Source organism: Pectinophora gossypiella, chromosome 16, assembly GCF_024362695.1.
Source record: "Pectinophora gossypiella chromosome 16, ilPecGoss1.1, whole genome shotgun sequence".
Classification (NCBI taxonomy): domain Eukaryota; kingdom Metazoa; phylum Arthropoda; class Insecta; order Lepidoptera; family Gelechiidae; genus Pectinophora; species Pectinophora gossypiella.
This window is the reverse complement of record NC_065419.1, coordinates 10,082,260-10,099,332: the sequence shown is the minus strand read 5'-3', so window position 1 is coordinate 10,099,332 and position 17,073 is coordinate 10,082,260. Positions and strand designations below refer to the sequence as shown.

General features: G+C 36.1%; 1 protein-coding gene across 4 annotated transcripts in view; it reads right to left on the bottom strand.

Moving 5' to 3' along the window:
* Positions 1 to 5,470: 5,470 nt before the first annotated feature.
* LOC126374103 (protein drumstick) overlaps positions 5,471 to 17,073 on the bottom strand; it is a 30,071-nt gene continuing 18,468 nt past the window's right edge. For 2 of the 4 annotated variants that reach the window (XM_050020581.1, XM_050020578.1), the window contains exons 2-3: positions 15,590 to 15,846; positions 5,471 to 7,007 (exon numbers count right to left, since the gene is read on the bottom strand). In XM_050020581.1, the coding sequence (XP_049876538.1) occupies positions 6,959 to 7,007; positions 15,590 to 15,807 (267 nt within the window). In that variant the 5' untranslated portion in view covers positions 15,808 to 15,846 and the 3' untranslated portion in view covers positions 5,471 to 6,958. Of the gene's footprint in view, positions 7,008 to 7,276; positions 7,353 to 15,589; positions 15,847 to 16,208; positions 16,527 to 17,073 lie in introns of those variants that run through there. The other 2 variants (XR_007567398.1, XM_050020580.1) reach the window with 2 other exon arrangements.

Genomic DNA, 17,073 nt, shown 5'->3' with positions numbered 1-17,073 from the left:
CATAGTTATATTGCTTCAGAATCGTATCGTCTCCGAAAATCATAAAATACACGAAACAGACAATCGCATAATCTCACAAAAGAAAAACCAACGGAAACACAAACAAAAAGAACACTAGGTACAAATTAGATTAAAAACACAATTCGGATATTGATATATTAACCAATCCGCCAATACAGATGCGTAAGCGCATAGATTACGTATCGCATCCGCGTGCGATGACTAACGCGCCGCGCCGTCTGCCACCGCGTTACGCGCAAACTGGTTCCAGCAATGACCTACTCGTGATCCCGTATGGGTTTATTTACACTTGCTCTCCATATAGCTGGCTGATTGAAACTTAATTCCACGGTCATTTTATTCTTTTTAATTTTTGAATTGAGAGTTTTTTTGATTTCTTGATATTGGAATATCTTGCACTAGCGACGACGACAGTTTCGTGAATGAAGATTTCAATGGAAAAATATTTCACAAAGGTGTGGAGGTGTTTTATTTATAAGATGTGTTTGTTTTGTTTTTAATTGTTATCATGTTGTTGATTATTATCTTTTTTTCACAAAAACATTTTTTTATAACTCAGACCATCTACTAATTATATAATCGGATTAAATTTATTATTTCATATCATATTTATTTTATGGATAGACAATAAAAATAATTTTATTAATATACTATTGGGTAATAACCGGTAAATAGTATAAAAATATAGTACTTAGATATATTTTGAAAAATTTGATTTAACTTTGAATACTTCAATAAATATAATTTTAAATTACTTATCAATGTTTTTACATAAACTTATCAAAATAACAGATACTTAAGTACTCACCTAACATTTTATAAAAAAACTGCACCTAAAGGTTGAATGTAAAACTCATTAAGATCATACTTAATTATAATTGAATTTTTATCGATTAATATCGGTAGATCAAAGAAGCGTCAAAAATACCATTTTCCTTTATAGAGTTTTTGTATCGGACGATTCATTTTGATTAAAATCGATATGTAATGACGTCATGTGTCTGGAAAAATGACGCATGACTAAACTGGGTTTCCACACAAACACAAAATCTGATAAAATCGATCACTCTCGTAATCTCTGTTAAGAGAAGGATATTATTTTCTAAGTTGCTACTTATTTCATCCTGCGATGGATATAAGGTCACGAGCATTAATATGTATACACTTTGGAACCATGTCACATTCACTTTTTTGACAAATTGAACTGTAAGTCTCACTAAATGTCAAATATGTTAGTGCGACAGAGTCCTAAAGTGGGTACATAATATTGCTCATGACTGTACCTCTGATCTGACTACCTCATTGGGATATAGTCGTGAGCTTATGTTATGTATGTTATATTAATTTGAATCTGATAAATTCGATTTTAAAAAATATTTTATTGTTAAGAAATAATATTTCATTATTATTAAATGTTTTTATTGAATTATTTTATGCCCAGTTTTGACTAAATGGGGAATACAGCCTACTTCAGTTATAATTCAAACAACATTAAGTAATGTTTAATCATTTATTATCATTGATATACACAATGAAATGGAATACATACATATCGAGGGTTGAAAGGCAAATGGGTTTAAGCGACATTTTGTGAACTTTACAGGAGAGCCGTTTAAAGTTTTATTTTTTCGAAAAAAATTCATATAAAAAAAACTACTGAATCAAAAGTGTTCAAAATGCTAAGAATTATTTTAAATTAAACGTTGCACAATTCTGTATTTATTTGGTTCGAAAAACACATCAGTTATAGATTTTAGAAGTCGCTTAATACAAAATGCCTCAATTGAACTAAATTACAGTTGAAGGAAAAACGGTTGATATCCACTAGAGCCAAATATTGGCTAAAAGCAAAATGCTTTAAGAGACCTCTCACTTATTAGTTTGACTAAAGCTAAATGAGTTAAACGACTTCTTAAAAAAAGAAGACTAGAGGCAAATCAGCTTAACCTCCATAAAAGGTTATATGACAGGGAAGGAAAATATCTTAAGTGACCATCCGCTACTAATTTCAATTGTATGAAATCCAAATATTAGTAAGATCGGAAATAAAGTCGGTCCTTAAGCCGTTTTTCCTGGGAGAGATTTTAGTCGGGCAAGGCATTTACAGATATTTGTACCTTACAATATTAGGAAAAATCACGGCGGATATAATGAGTAAATCGATTTCATTAAGAAACAGGATCTAGAATATAACCATAAAGATTGTTACACATGCTTAATTCGACTTTTTAAGTATATGGTAAACCGCGTATGATGGCGGATGACAGATAACTGTCACCAACTGAATGCGGGCAATAAAAGAAACAAATAGCTTTGAAAAAGTCTTAATATGCTTATACTCTGTGCTGAGTTTAATCTCACTATCACAACCTGTTTCCGATTTACTGAAAAATTTAAGACCACGTGCCTGGATGCAAGTTCCAAGCACTGGCTCCTACTAGATGGTACGCGGTACTAGGACAGACTGCAGTGAAGTACTGATTGCTCTCATATTAAGAGGCGGCCAGGGGTGGATAGATCAGCGACTTGTTTGATCAAAATTTCTGTTACATTTGCGCCTAAGACCTCCACTTCGAGCTGGCCATAAAATACCGTCGAAGTTGACAAACAATAACAGAACTCGATCTTGCTTTTAAAGCCGAGATACGTCGGACATCGCAGCAGACACATCTGTCGATGAGATAATATAGATGATAATAATAATTAATAGATGGTGTTTCTTTGCCGAGCGTTTTTATAGCTGTGCTCTGCTCTACCGAAGTTATTGGTTGGTAAACCAGATCGCAAAACTAAGATTGGTGCGATGGTTCTAACGTGAAAATCAGCTCGTGGGGAACTACAGGCGGGCTTTTCTGTCACCATATGTCTCAAAAACAAATGCAAGGTGGAATAAGCTTGTGAAATTCAGCTCTATGCTGATTCCTATCAATCCAGTTCCGGTAGATTTTCGACAGCTTCAAGACTGTTTTCGGCCACAAACTTTGAAGAGAGTTTCAATCTACAACAAGGAAAAGACCCAACGCCTCACTGATCAGAAAGACTTGTTAGCAGCGCTTTGGACACATTTTAACGATGTCTTAAATCCCAATAGTAATACCAGTGACTTGTTTGTTACAACATATCGGTCGAGTTTGTTACAACAAGGTTTCGCTTAAGATCTAGCGGCACCCCCTGCCTTTGAAGAACTTCTTACCGCGCTAAGAAGGATGACAAATACCAACACATCAAAAATACCATCTGAACTGTATAATATGCCTACACATTAATAACTGGTTATACAAACTCATCCTGAAGATATGGGAGTCAGCTGCTGGAATGATTTTAGCCTTCTTCCTCTTTGCGAGTCGATGGCGATCGATATTAAATTTTAGCCTTAACGTTATTCTATCCCGTGATGCAGAAAAGGTGCTTCCGGAAACCCAATGATGATTTTGTCCGGACAGAGATATGGGGGTACGGTTTTGTTATTAAACAGATTCAGGCCAAAAGGCTTGAACAACATCGGCCTTTGTTATGTGCTGCGTGAGGCTTCACGCGGCTTGTGGATTGCTCTAAAGAAAACAGATTGTCCTGAAAAGTTATGACTTATCCTGATACAACAATATCATGACGACAGTTTGATTTAGAAGTAACTTTTCAAAGCTATTCGTCGTTACCTACGGCGCGAAACAAGGCTATGTCATAACACATGGAGCCATGGTTCCTAGTCTATTTTCTTTATATATCGCTTCTGTATCACGCATAAGTGGAATACTCTGTGGAATTGTTATTTATAGCTTAATTGAAATTAAGGCTAAAATGAATAAGATCATTTTTGATCTCTCACGTCTCACATCTATGCGTCAGTTAACCAAACTTGCCGAGGAATGGCCGATTCAATTGAGTCACACACCAGAATATTTATAGTTTTGTGCAAAACCCTTTTAAAATATTCAATATTCAATAACCATCCAGAGGATGCTCCGGGCATGTAGCTTCTTCCAATGTTGCTTTAAAGGGCGCTGAGCTGGAAGAAGTTTCAAAATTAAAATATTTGGTTTCTCAAATATGAAATGACTCCAAAGTCATCGGAGTTGCCAGCCCGGATAACAGGTGCGGTGGCAGCCTTTGGAAAACTTAAAATATTAGTGTACAAAGTCTCAGCGGCGTACTTGATACGTAACACTTTAAATGTCTAAGGTCCATCCTTCGCATAAAGCGGCAAGATGGTTTTCCAATAACAGAAGTATTACGTCGTTCTGGCATATTCGGAATAGAAGCTCTCATCATAAAACATCACCTACGATGGTGCGGTCACGTCATGCGAATTGATGACCGAAAGGTTTTCTATTTCGAGGTGTCTAGAAGGAACTGTAAACAAGGTGGACAATACCTGCGGTACAAAGACGTACTCAAGCGCAACCATGTGGCTTTCAACATGCCAACTGATAGTTGGGATGAGTGTGTCTGAACCTGGAATAGCGCGTGATATAGTCCTCGAAAATCTTAGTCCAAGACGCCAAATACAGAAAACTCAACGGAAACCTTCCTACAATTACACTGTAAACTCGGCTGGCCAGCTTGATTGTATGCCATGTGACCAGATCTTCAATTCTAAGTTCGGTTCCGCTAGCCACGTCAAAGTCTACCACAACAACGACTTGGGATAGACACAAATAGAAGTCACCATCAACGAATACGGCTTGGGTGACATGATGACACGCACACTCCCGGTCTTCCCAATCGTAATTTTTAGCTGTGTGAACCGACCAACCAGGACCTGCCCATACTTATTTTGATATGTTGAAGTGATGCGGGCACAAGGTTTCATACAAAATTGCGATGACTGAAATGTTAACATTATTTCTTTTTTGTTTTGGAAAAACGTTTTAAGTCCTTTGAAAAGAAAATGATAGTTGTTTTATACGACAAAAAATTTTAAAAAATGTAGCATAAATAGCTGAAGTCAAATTCTATGAATATTTTCGGTAAAGGCAAAACAGTTCAAGTGCCAATTTTACTTTTAAACTGTCGAAGGCAAAACGGTTGAAGCGACAATATTTATAAAATCTGGATTAAAGCAAAAAGATTTAAGCGCCAAATCTATTTTCGTTTCGTCTAAGGACAAATGATTTAACCGACTTATCTATAACAAAACACTGTCAGGGAAAACGCTTTAACAGACTTCGAATCATGAAAATGAAAAGACATAACAGCTTATGTGACCGACTCATATCCCGGAATACGACTGATATGCCACCCGCCCAGAATTTTGTGCATTTTTTTGTCGGTTAAAACACGGGTTTTTAAAAATGTACCCAAAGTGCTAATTGGTTGAAGCGCCAAAAAGTAGCTTCGATTGATCTGAAACCAAGATCAGTCGACGCGGAAAAAATCGCTGATTCCGAATATATATATAAGTCAATTTCGCCCAAAATGTCGCTTAAACCCATTTGCCTTTCAACCCTCGATATATAATAATAACATAGTCAAAATATTATTTTTTACATCTAAAACTATCAAAAATATGGCTAGGCGACAGAATCTTTTCTGTCCTATATTGGCACATGGAAAATCTATAATTTTACCACTTCGAGCTTTCTCAATATATTTAAAGCATAATTTAAGCTGTCTTATATGACATATATAACTTTTATATATTGCGTATAAAGACAAGTAAAAATGTTAACAATTTTAAACCCTACCTTATGTATTTCGCAAGTATCGAAACAATGGTAAAGTTTGGGAAGCCAATTATGAAATTGTTTATTATTATTTTACGTTATGTAAAACTCAGTATTTGCGTAAAGGCCATTTGAAAAGGATTGATACTTTAAGGTCTTTATAATTTTAAACTACTAAAAATACACACAATAATTTACAGTAAGTAGATATTTGTTTTGGTATTTGAAAAGAACAGAAATTGTAAGAAAGGGTGGTAAACTGTTAAATATTGAGTTTTACACTGTGTTAAATAATATAATATATAAAAAACTATAAATCTATGTAATTATAACTATTCCGATGTGCAAATATAAATCAATATTTAATACATTTAAATGTATACTGTATGGCTCCATCTATGTTCTCCTTGCTTTTGCGATTATTAATAATGATATATCAAAAATGTATTTTTAATATATATAATGAATATAATATTGTGAATCTTTTGATGATATTTGCTTTTTCTGTTTCACTACATTTCAACTGTAACAATAGTAGATTTAATTAGGTAATTGGAGTCATAAAATAATCTCAAGAGCCTGTAATTGTGATTTTACGAGGAAAATGACATTAACGATATACTATGTACTCGCACAACATATTATATGTATAATCCCAACAACTGATCCTATGCTATTTAAGTCTTTTCGACCATTTTAATTATTAGGAACAACCCTCAAAATATACATTAATCATAAATGGAATGTTACATACTAAATTATTAATAAATAAGACATGACGGAAAATCATAATTTGTTAATTAAAGATTTTTTTATTAAACTGCCGTCGTATTCAACTGGTCACAAAACTGTACGTCCTACGTATTATTAGAAGCTAACAGTAATAACAATATTTTTAAATATAATATAAATATTATTTTACATTACAATATAGCTAAGCAGTTAAGCCGTTTAAATGCTATCGTCACATATCCTAATAAATTCTATTTACAAATCACCAGAATGTTTTTATTCATTATTTTTTAACAAACTCTTAATTTCAATTCAACCCACTGGAATGTATCGGAAAATATCACAAAGTTTCAAAAACTTTGACAACGAAATACGGAATCAAAGTTTTCGATTAAAAAAAATTGAAATTGAATTCTTAAAAAAAATAATTTAAAATTGCAATTTCCCATTCTGGCGGTGTTAATGATGAAGCACGAATACTGTTACGTAAAAATTTGAATCCGATGTTAGAATGCGATGACGTCACAGGGTCGGGTGATTTATCACCACCTTAAGTACATGGTCTCCTTGCTTGGGTTGTAATGTATTTCTCTGCAACAAACAATTAATCGTAAGTTTTTTGAATGCCATTAGACTGGTTTAAAAAAAGAAGAAACTATGAAAAGGACAGGCCACAGAATGTTAATTTGAAAATGCTTGTAGGGCATTTAGGAGCACGACCAAATTATTTTGTTAAATTAAAGTTTAGATTTACATGGTGCGGTCCTCTTCATTGTATTACAAAATGTATGGAGTTAAATGAAGTTGAATCCACATACATAATGTATGAAGTTGTATGGAGATAAATGCATGATCCTTACTCTATGTGTAAGAGTGACCGCTGTGGTAGGATCGTGCTTTCAGCATCACCTTCACCGCCACAAGCATTGACTACATCTACAACAATTGAGAAAAACATGTTATTACAAGTTAAAAACATGTTAAAAAAAAACAATTGTTAAATTTATAAAAAACTTGGAAAAAACTATCTTCGAAACATTTTTTCATAAAAAAACCATGCCGATGTTAATGTTATTCGGTGCAAGAAATCGGAAAAGTGCAAAAGGTTTTTTAAATGTTAGTTTACAGTTTTAATCTTCTTATAACCGTTACCAAATATAAACAAACAATGATGCCTTAAAATGTTTTACAGTAACAATTAATGTAATTACAAATTCTCTTTCTTGTGGTTTCTAAGAATGTAAAGACGGCGCGTGTTGAATGAGATTAGGCTCAAGGAATAGCGGGTCTCAAAATCCCTTTTTAGTATTTTTTCTCGTACAAAAGACAGTTTTTACATTTTAAAGGGATTAGTGTCGAAGTGCGGACCGCGGACAACTTATTTGGGACTTTTTTGGGCGTAACTAAAGGTTTAATTTCGTTCCGGGGAAACAGTCGTAAAATATATTATATTTTATTTAAAAAAAAAAACACTTTGTTTTAATTTTTTTGTTTACTTATACTAATATATAAACAAATTCAAACGTTGGATAGAAATAAAAAAAAACAACGTTGTTACTTTACGCTTTATTTTACGCTGTTTTTCTCATTGAAAATAGTCTCCTGCAAATACACGACAACAGAAAAGCGTCGGTCTGGCCACCTATAAAAACCTGGATGCGTAGGTATAACATATTATTGAATTCGACGTAATAATTCAATTCAAAATTTAATTTTAAAATAGAAATTCATTTTCTTATGTCCTTCCTATAAATCTACTTACTATGTATAAATGAAACACAATATTATGCAATTACTTACAAATTAATGGAACCAATCATGTTTTTAATTTAGTCGATTGTCATGTGCGTCCTACAAAAGCGTTCTATAATAATAATTCATAATATTAATAATTATTATAATTATTCATATATGATATGTTCGTGATGGAGTTATTAACAATGACCATGAACCAGAGTTAAACCGCTTTTGATTCGCCTTTCGCAACCTCGCCTTGCATCGGATTTGTAGTTTATTTATGTTCATGATGTCCTGGTAGGCACTAGATGGTTTCTTATACGTGTATGATATACATTGTAAGTTCATTTATAAGTAACTAGTCTGTCAGATGGCAGGAAATGATCCCTATGCGCTAACAGACAACAATCCGTGTTACTATTGTAACATAATTATAAAGAAGCAAAATATTTTTGAAGTTTTGCCTAGAATATAAAAATATTTCCTAGGTAATTTAAAAAACAAATACCGCCTTATTAAAAAACGAAAACAAAAGACAATACCAGGTTTAGTATTAAAAAGACATTTCAAAACATATAAGTGTATAAATCTGTGACTGCTGGAACCCGCACCAAAATGAAGACGTCACCTAAAAGTTTTGCAACCAGGCCAAAAATTTCCAAAAAAAAAAATAATTAAATAAGCTTAGTCCGCGCCACGAAAGAAGTCCCGCGACCGCGACGCTAATGTCGCAGATTTTGCATAGGCTACAATTATCATGACTTGTCAATCAGTTTCATTGATATCTGTAAACTTCTTTCGTAGCGCAGACCATATTTGAAACCTGGGGGGTTAAAATGGTCACATCGAAGGAATTTGTTTGCATTGCGCACTTACTTTTAATATGCGCAAATGTCAAATTGCAATATTGCTTTTTTTAGATGAATTGCTTCAATATGGCATTTTTATACCCCCCTGGTATCATCGACGATACTACAGGTACCTGGCAATAATAGTTTAGTAAAAATAAGACATGTCTTATAAGTAGTATTCATTTTAATTTTCTCGTTTTCAGACCTATTCGTTTTCTATTTTGCTTTCCAAACACATGTTCCTAATAAAGTAGCAATTCATCAATCACTTTCTATAGATATCTTTCGTGCAGAAAAGGTCCCTAGTCCCTAGTCCCCCACCCCCCTAGTGTAGTCCCTTGTTCTTCAAGATTCTTCCTACTTTTACTCGTATTATAGTAATAATTTTATAACGTAAGTAACATGCAATACCTAAATGTTCACATTGTGTGTACGTGCTACGTTCAGTACCGAGGTACAATACATTGTCTGTAGATCGCACTAGAGGTGGCAAATACGGTTAATTAGGAGCACTGGCGAGAAATCTTGTTCATTATACAGAGGGTTTCTAATTCGCCAGGTCATTGTATTAAAATTATGTACTTATTTAAGCGTAAAATAACTTTATACATGTCTCTACAAGTAGGTTCCTATTCTATCGTTATTCAAGATAATAAGTGAGAAGGAAAATTTCGATCCGTCCGCGACTTTCAAACCGACATTTGCAGCGAAAACTAGAAAATTGTAGTGTTCTGTAGATTTAAAAGATACGTATTCCCCTTATCCACCATAAAGTACAAGAATCGGCACGTCACCTTAAAAGACTTTAAACTCAACAAACCTCATTGCAGAAATCCTATTATACTTTTAAACCAATTAAAGTGCAATCATCCTGTACATGAAGACAAAGAACAGTTCCCACAGCGTATACAGGGTGCGCGATCACGACTGTTGTATCGCGCGGAAATGTATAAATGTCGCCCTGTCACCTACGCCCTTTGGCGCGACTCGAAACATTCGATTCGAATTCGATTCGACTAATCGTAATAGGGGCCTTGTCGTTGAATAAACAGTAGCGGATGAGAAGACAATGGTGACGACATGAAATTAATATAACAATTTGTTAGAGATAGGTACCTAATACGGAAGTTTTATTAGTGATGAAAGAAAATCGAAAATAAATTAATAGATGTGGCAATTAAGGTTATTTTCATTATTCCGTTTCGTATAAAACAAATGTACGTGTAATGGTACGTAAGACAGTAAGTAAAAATATTATATTATACCTACTCTCTTCTTATAAAAATATTTAAATATTAATAGTACAGTCATGAGCAATATCATGTACCCACTTTGGAACCCTGTCGTACCATCATATTTGTCAAAAAAGTTAATGTGACATGGTTCCAAAGTGTATACATATTAACTCGTGACCGTACGTACATAAAGTTTCAGAAAATCACGATTTACACCTATATTTAAATAAACTAGTGTCCATCATCTAACTATCTCATCAGTACAATCCACCATTCCGCCAATAAAAATAGTTCCATCCTTGCAAGAACACGCGCCGAACAAAATGAAAAGCAATAAGAAAAATCGATTCTGCGTCAAGTCGATGCGCACTCGTGAACCGATCGAGCTATCGATGGTGCGATAGCGCATGCGCCGGTAACCCACTGCACTAACTATATGGGACATCACAGTGCTATTTTCAGATGCAATTAAGCTGAGAGTTTTGTTTTCGAACCCACATGTTCTGCGTCTGATACTATCGAGTGCTATCGAAAGAGCGTATTATAGCACGCGAATCTGACCCTTGAAAATGCTAAGGATTATATATTATCTATTCTGTTTTGCTTTTAAGCTCAGATGATAATTATTACCAGATATGGACTTCGTTTGAGAAACATTAGTAAACATGATGAGTTGTATATGTATATTTATAGTATGAGTTGATATTATTATATTTTATTTGGATAGCGTATCTCATAGAGACAGTACCGGACAAATACTAATATACAGATCTTACAGAAAATCTCCACCATTCATAAAAAGAAAAACAAAACGACTCACAATGTCTTTTCTATATCTTTTTAGTGTTATCTATCATCATCACCATCACCAGCCCATTAACGTCCCCACTGCAGGGGCACGGGCCTTCCCTATGGATGGATAGGGAGATCGGGCCTTAAATCACCACGCGAGCCCAGTGCGGATTGGTGGTTATTAACGACTGCTAATGCAGCCGGGTCCAACGGCTTAACGTGCCTTCCGAAGCACGGGTGTTATCTATAAAACATACGAATGGTACTCAATTCAATTACAATTACAGCAATTTCGCTTCAACATTCGAAAGCGTGCTCCTCCTTACTTTTTAGTGGCTTACAGCCATTTAAGATTAAAATAAGACCTGGAGGGGGTCTAAGTGCGGGGCGGGGAGTTACCGTTTCATACGTAGATTCTTTACACACATAAGATCACGCCTATTTCCCTCTGGAGCAGGCAGATACCATGACATTCCACTTACTACAATCCTGAGACACCACCCTTTCTCCACTCTCATCAAAGACTCTAGATTATTTTGACTATGTAGATTAATTTATTCTATGCCAAAGATTCAGAAACCTAACAAAGGTTGCCAATAACAAAACCAGATCCCGTGAACTCCACGCCAGGATATTGACCTTCAAACGGCCCGTGGAAAGACCATACGCGTGGTTATTTAGCAAAACAAGCAGTAGCGGGACTGGGCGCCTTGGGCATTCACGAGGGACGCACGTTCACACGCACTGAGCCTCGTGCCTGATGGGAGGGCCATCGAGGGCCATAGGGGCCATAAGGACCAGAAGGAGCAATGGACCCATTTCCTTAATTGGAAACTGTACAACGGAAACGTAACGGAAGAAAAAAGAACCACAATATATTCTTTAGAAAACCGAAAAGGAAATATGATTGGCCACCTGATGTGACTTTGTTCATTTATAAAGAACATCATAGAAGGAATAATTGAAGGAAAGAGAGGAAGGGGTAGATCTAGGAGAACATTTATGAAACAAATAAAAGAGAAGGTGCAGGTAGTGTCGTATCAGGAGGTGAAGGATTTGGCGGAGAAAAAGAGAGGAATGGCCATTACTCCACCGACAATAGCGCAGCTTCTAAATAATGAGACAGAGAAAACGGGATGGAAGAGCTACAAATTAAAACATTTACATACCGTCATGAATAAATACATACTTTTATTCATAAGTATCTAAAGTAACTGAAACCGTCTGGGTGAGCCCTCAGTACACCTCATAAGTACTTTACTTTAATGGAACATTAGGATTAAAAATACATAACAAAAGAAGTAAACAAGACTTAAGTAATATCAAGACATCATAACATCAGCAAATGATAGCCAATACTCAAATGTTAATACTCCCAAACGTTTTATTACAGATGAAAACCTGTGAAGCAATACGCTTCCTAACTCGGCTAACCGTAAAACAGCCCAAATATGAATATATTGCCTACATGGTCCTACCAACAAATTGCTGCAATTTCAACGCGGTACAGTAAAGCGTGGTACACATCGTTGTTTCTTGTACGGACGGCGCATAAACTGCAAATTATACTGAAGGAGTCACGTGTGGTTCCCTCTTGCGAGCTACCGTCCGCGTTCGCACAGTTTCGGAAGCATTAGGCCCCATTAAGCACCGTTAACACACGGGCACGTCACGAGATCACGACTCGTATGCGGCGTGAGCGATCTATCGACGATCTCGGTAGCCCGGACCCGCAGTCCGCAACAACGATTCACACGGAACACTCACAGAAAACACGATGCGTGTACTGCACATTTCTGCCCGGAAATCTGGAGCTTAGAGACCTTATCTAGCATGCGAATAGCGACTCTTGTATTCAAGCAAATGTCACGCAAGTTTCGTCAAAAATGAAATTAAAAGAACAATGAAGATTACGTCGTGTGTTGCAAAAATTTGCCTTTAAAGCGTAATACGGTTCGCGGCATTCACAAACGTTTCTAAACATCATATACGGGCGAAACATTGGAGATGTACAGATATGGCTACGTTTATGTTCACGACGTTTCACCGGCATGGCGCCCTTTGTCACCCATTTATTTCGTAACGTCTTACATTTCTTTACTTCACCGCCTTTGTAACAAAAAGGGCAGACGACTGGATAGTTGCAAACCCATATCAATGTGCACTTAGTGCACGAAGGTGTTGAGTTGCGAAACTTACGCATTAGAATTAATTCTTGCAAAGATTTTCTTCATATTCCGGTCGCATCTAAGGTAATTTAAGCTTAGCTCGCATAGCTGACGTTGTGTGTCAGTAAGCTAAACTAATTTAGGTTAGCTCGTCACCAATTCATCCGTATTTAAAAGTGTACGAACAAACATAAAAACATAACATAGTATCACACCTATATCCCCAAGTGTAAACTATACATCCACTCCTCACCAGCTATAATGAAGTTCCAGGTAATTCTGGAAACCACGTGATATCAATTATCTATGATCCAAACTGCTAAAGTCGAATTCAGTGGTTTGCCCCATCCGGGGATTCGAGCCCGTGATACCTACTTCCAACAGTAACATCTCATCTATAACAAGTTGATAGAAACATGGAAAGTTAAACTTACTGACATTGTGAGAGAAGAAATTTGCATCGTTTAGGGTCGCGACCTCATGCAACTTGCTACCAATGCATTGTATGATAATTACTGTGACAGATGGAATGTCGTGACAATCCTCTCGCCATGTGACACATTGTCACATGATGACGTGTGTACGCACCTTTAAGAATTAAGAAGTTTAATGAACTTTCAATGACTTGATATTGACAGCTGTGTTAATCTTGAGAACATGTTTTTGTGGACAAAATATTCTCGCTTTGTTTCTTCTAAGGGTGACAGAGTGAGTAAACATTTCGCGGAGAAGCGGAAATGAACAATTTAAAAAATAAGTATGTTTCTAGGCTTTTCGTATCTTTTAGAATATTTTCTATGTAGTATGTACAGTCATGAGTAATATCATGTACCCACTTTAGGACTCTGTCGCACTAACATATTTGACATTTAGTGAGACTTACAGTTCAATTTGTCAAAAAAGTTAATGTGACTTGGAACCAAAGTATACATATTAATGCTCGTGACTGTAGATATGTGATTTTTGCTATGGATCAGATTTCCATTTCGTTTATTTACTGTAGGTACAGTAAATTTGCGATATTATGTTTTACAATCGAGATAACAAGCTAAATCCTTATGTAGCCAACTAGCGACGCGACATGGATTCACCTAGGTACAATTATAGTCAGTTATAGTGTAGAAATTCCTTTCTGTAACGACCTCCGTGGTCCAGTGGGTTCTATCGCCGGTGGGGAGGGGATATACCACGAAAAATACTTTTTGATCTCTAGTTTGGTTAGGACATTACAGGCTGATCACCTGATTGCCCGAAAGTAAGACGATCAGTGTTTACATAAGTAGTCGTTACATGAGCCCCCCCTGGGCGACAGGTTGGATCATGGGTAGCGACTGGAATTTTCTTGACCCCCCCCCCCCCCCCACCCAAACCAAAAAGCTGAATCCGTTCCTGCACCTCACAACCCATATGATAGAAAATGTCTCTAAAAGATCTTACATAATATCAAAAACCTCATGTCAATTTATTCAGCATTAATTTAGTAGAACGCGTGTATGAGTCTGATAACTCTAACAATCATATTTACAAACACTATCCATCTCGTTTTGTACTTTGTATTATAACGAGATATTATTTTTGCAGCTGTCAAACTAAAATATTTGATTTTTTGACGTGACTTATTGTAAATTTGCCGCATCCAATGGCGTTAACTACCTGGCTCGAATTTTACATGAACGAAGGTATCGGCCGACGGTCACTTGTACCTACACCAATAAATTCAGTTTCAAAATCCAAGTACCTGTATCATAAACGTACCTTCCTATTTACAGTGTTTATAACAGTTTACGAGTATACCGCCCTAGGATACAGTAGTACCATCTAGTAATACTAGAGGCAGGCTAGACAGGCGAATGGCCCCGTGACGGGGCAGACCCTAATTCAACGTGAGGTGGCCAACCACGGCCTTGTCACCTGACCACGGTCTGGTATCTGGGTCGAATGTCCATACAGTGGATAGATACCCTTTATGTATACATGTTGGTATGTATGTACGTATAGTTTGAAGATATTTGTATATTTTATTTCGGAACATATTGTATAGGTTTTTTATCCAATTTATCTAGTTCTATTTTTACAAAATTAATATTTACAAAATAATTTATTAACAGTTGTCCGTCCGCACGTGTCTACGCTTTTTAAACTTTTTTCTCATTTTAAATCACTATCCCTCGTGATGTTAAAAGGTACTTTCTATTTCAAAAAAAGAAAACATAATTTTGCATGGCTTTTAAATTAAATTTTTAATATTTTGGAACAAATTCTATCAATATTAAGTATCACGACAATATGAATATTAATTTATTAAAACTTTTCAACAACCAAAAACAAATTAGTCAACCAAATAATTAAACAACCAATTAATAAAAAGAAGTAAATACGATTGAACTTACCTGTGTTGGCGCAGGTTATCCTGTCGCTTGAAGCTCTTCCCACAGACCTCGCAACTGAAAGACAGTTCTGGGCTTTTGTGGGTGCGCTCATGAATCATCAGGTTGTAGGACTTCGTGAACCTGCGCTGACAGTACTTGCAGACGAATTCGCACTTCTGGCGCAGCTTACGCCTGAAGTCCCGTGTGTGATCTTCGTCGATTTGCATCACAGCGAACATTTTGTCTGGTCTATGATGCTTGCGACGGGCGGGGCTTGCCTGTGGAAAGATTGTCTTATCAGTTGCCGGATCTAGATTATTCTATAGCCTACACAGGCGGTGGTAGAGTCGCTTTTCTTTTGTTTTATGACAAAATACATGAAGCGCGTATGTATAATATAAACACTTTCTATAGATAATAAAAGAACAGGTTATAAAACTTTATCTAACAATCCGCTGAGAGAAAACCCGTACAATTCAGTACCTACTTAACGCGTAAAAGTAATAGTAATTAAGGTCATAACACTCATAGTTAACGTAAAAAGGTTATCGACAATGCACTTTACGATGTTACTAACACGGTTTAAGATTATACACAGTATAATGGCCGAGATATCGAAACTTAGAATATTAATACACACCTCTAAATACCAGTTACGATAATAATATCGTTATGAGCAACTAATTTTAACACTTCCACTATATTTTCAACCACGCTTCTACGGTTGGTCGGTCTAGTATTCAAAATCACTTGGAAATAAAATCGTTCGAATATAAATAAAAATAATGAATCAAAAAATCACAGAGTTACAGATTAATTACTGGATGTGTCAAACGGTAGACGTGTTTCCAACAGCGGGTGCGTTTGGCAACTGCGCTCGACGGAGGGTGCGGAAGCTACTGATAACATTACGCGGAAGACGAGCGCGCCCCCACCACGTGCGCGCGAGTGAATGAACAACGTCGAACAGGTAGCAATAGCGGCTAGCGGAAAATGCAACTGGCATTCTAGTAGGCGGATTTTACGCGACGTTTACGCCGATACGAAATTTATGTATACCTCACACCTCGCTTGCGTCAACTTCAAAATAAAATACTGTTGCAAGGGTCACATTGACGTTTAAAATTAATGTTTCTACATAGTAAGTTAGATGATAGAGACAACAATGACGCTTTGTATAATTAAAGTTTGTTAGAATAAATTTAAATTAAACAATTTTTTGTAATGCATTTGAGAGTAAGAGGTAATTTACAAAAAAATAACTTTATAGACAAATGGAGCTTTCGTTGATACAAGATCATAAGACACGTCTTCAGTGATGTGAAATCAATCAAAATTTCCTCAGCAGTTAGTCGAGACATGTCGTATGTCGGCCGTACTGGTGGGAACGGGGAAGCGGTAGCTCGCGGCGCCTCAGTTTCACTCACGAACTCACACGACCCCGCTCGTTTCGGCACCGGCACTTACTAGTAAATTGTTGATGATTTTCGGCTTCTGACATTACC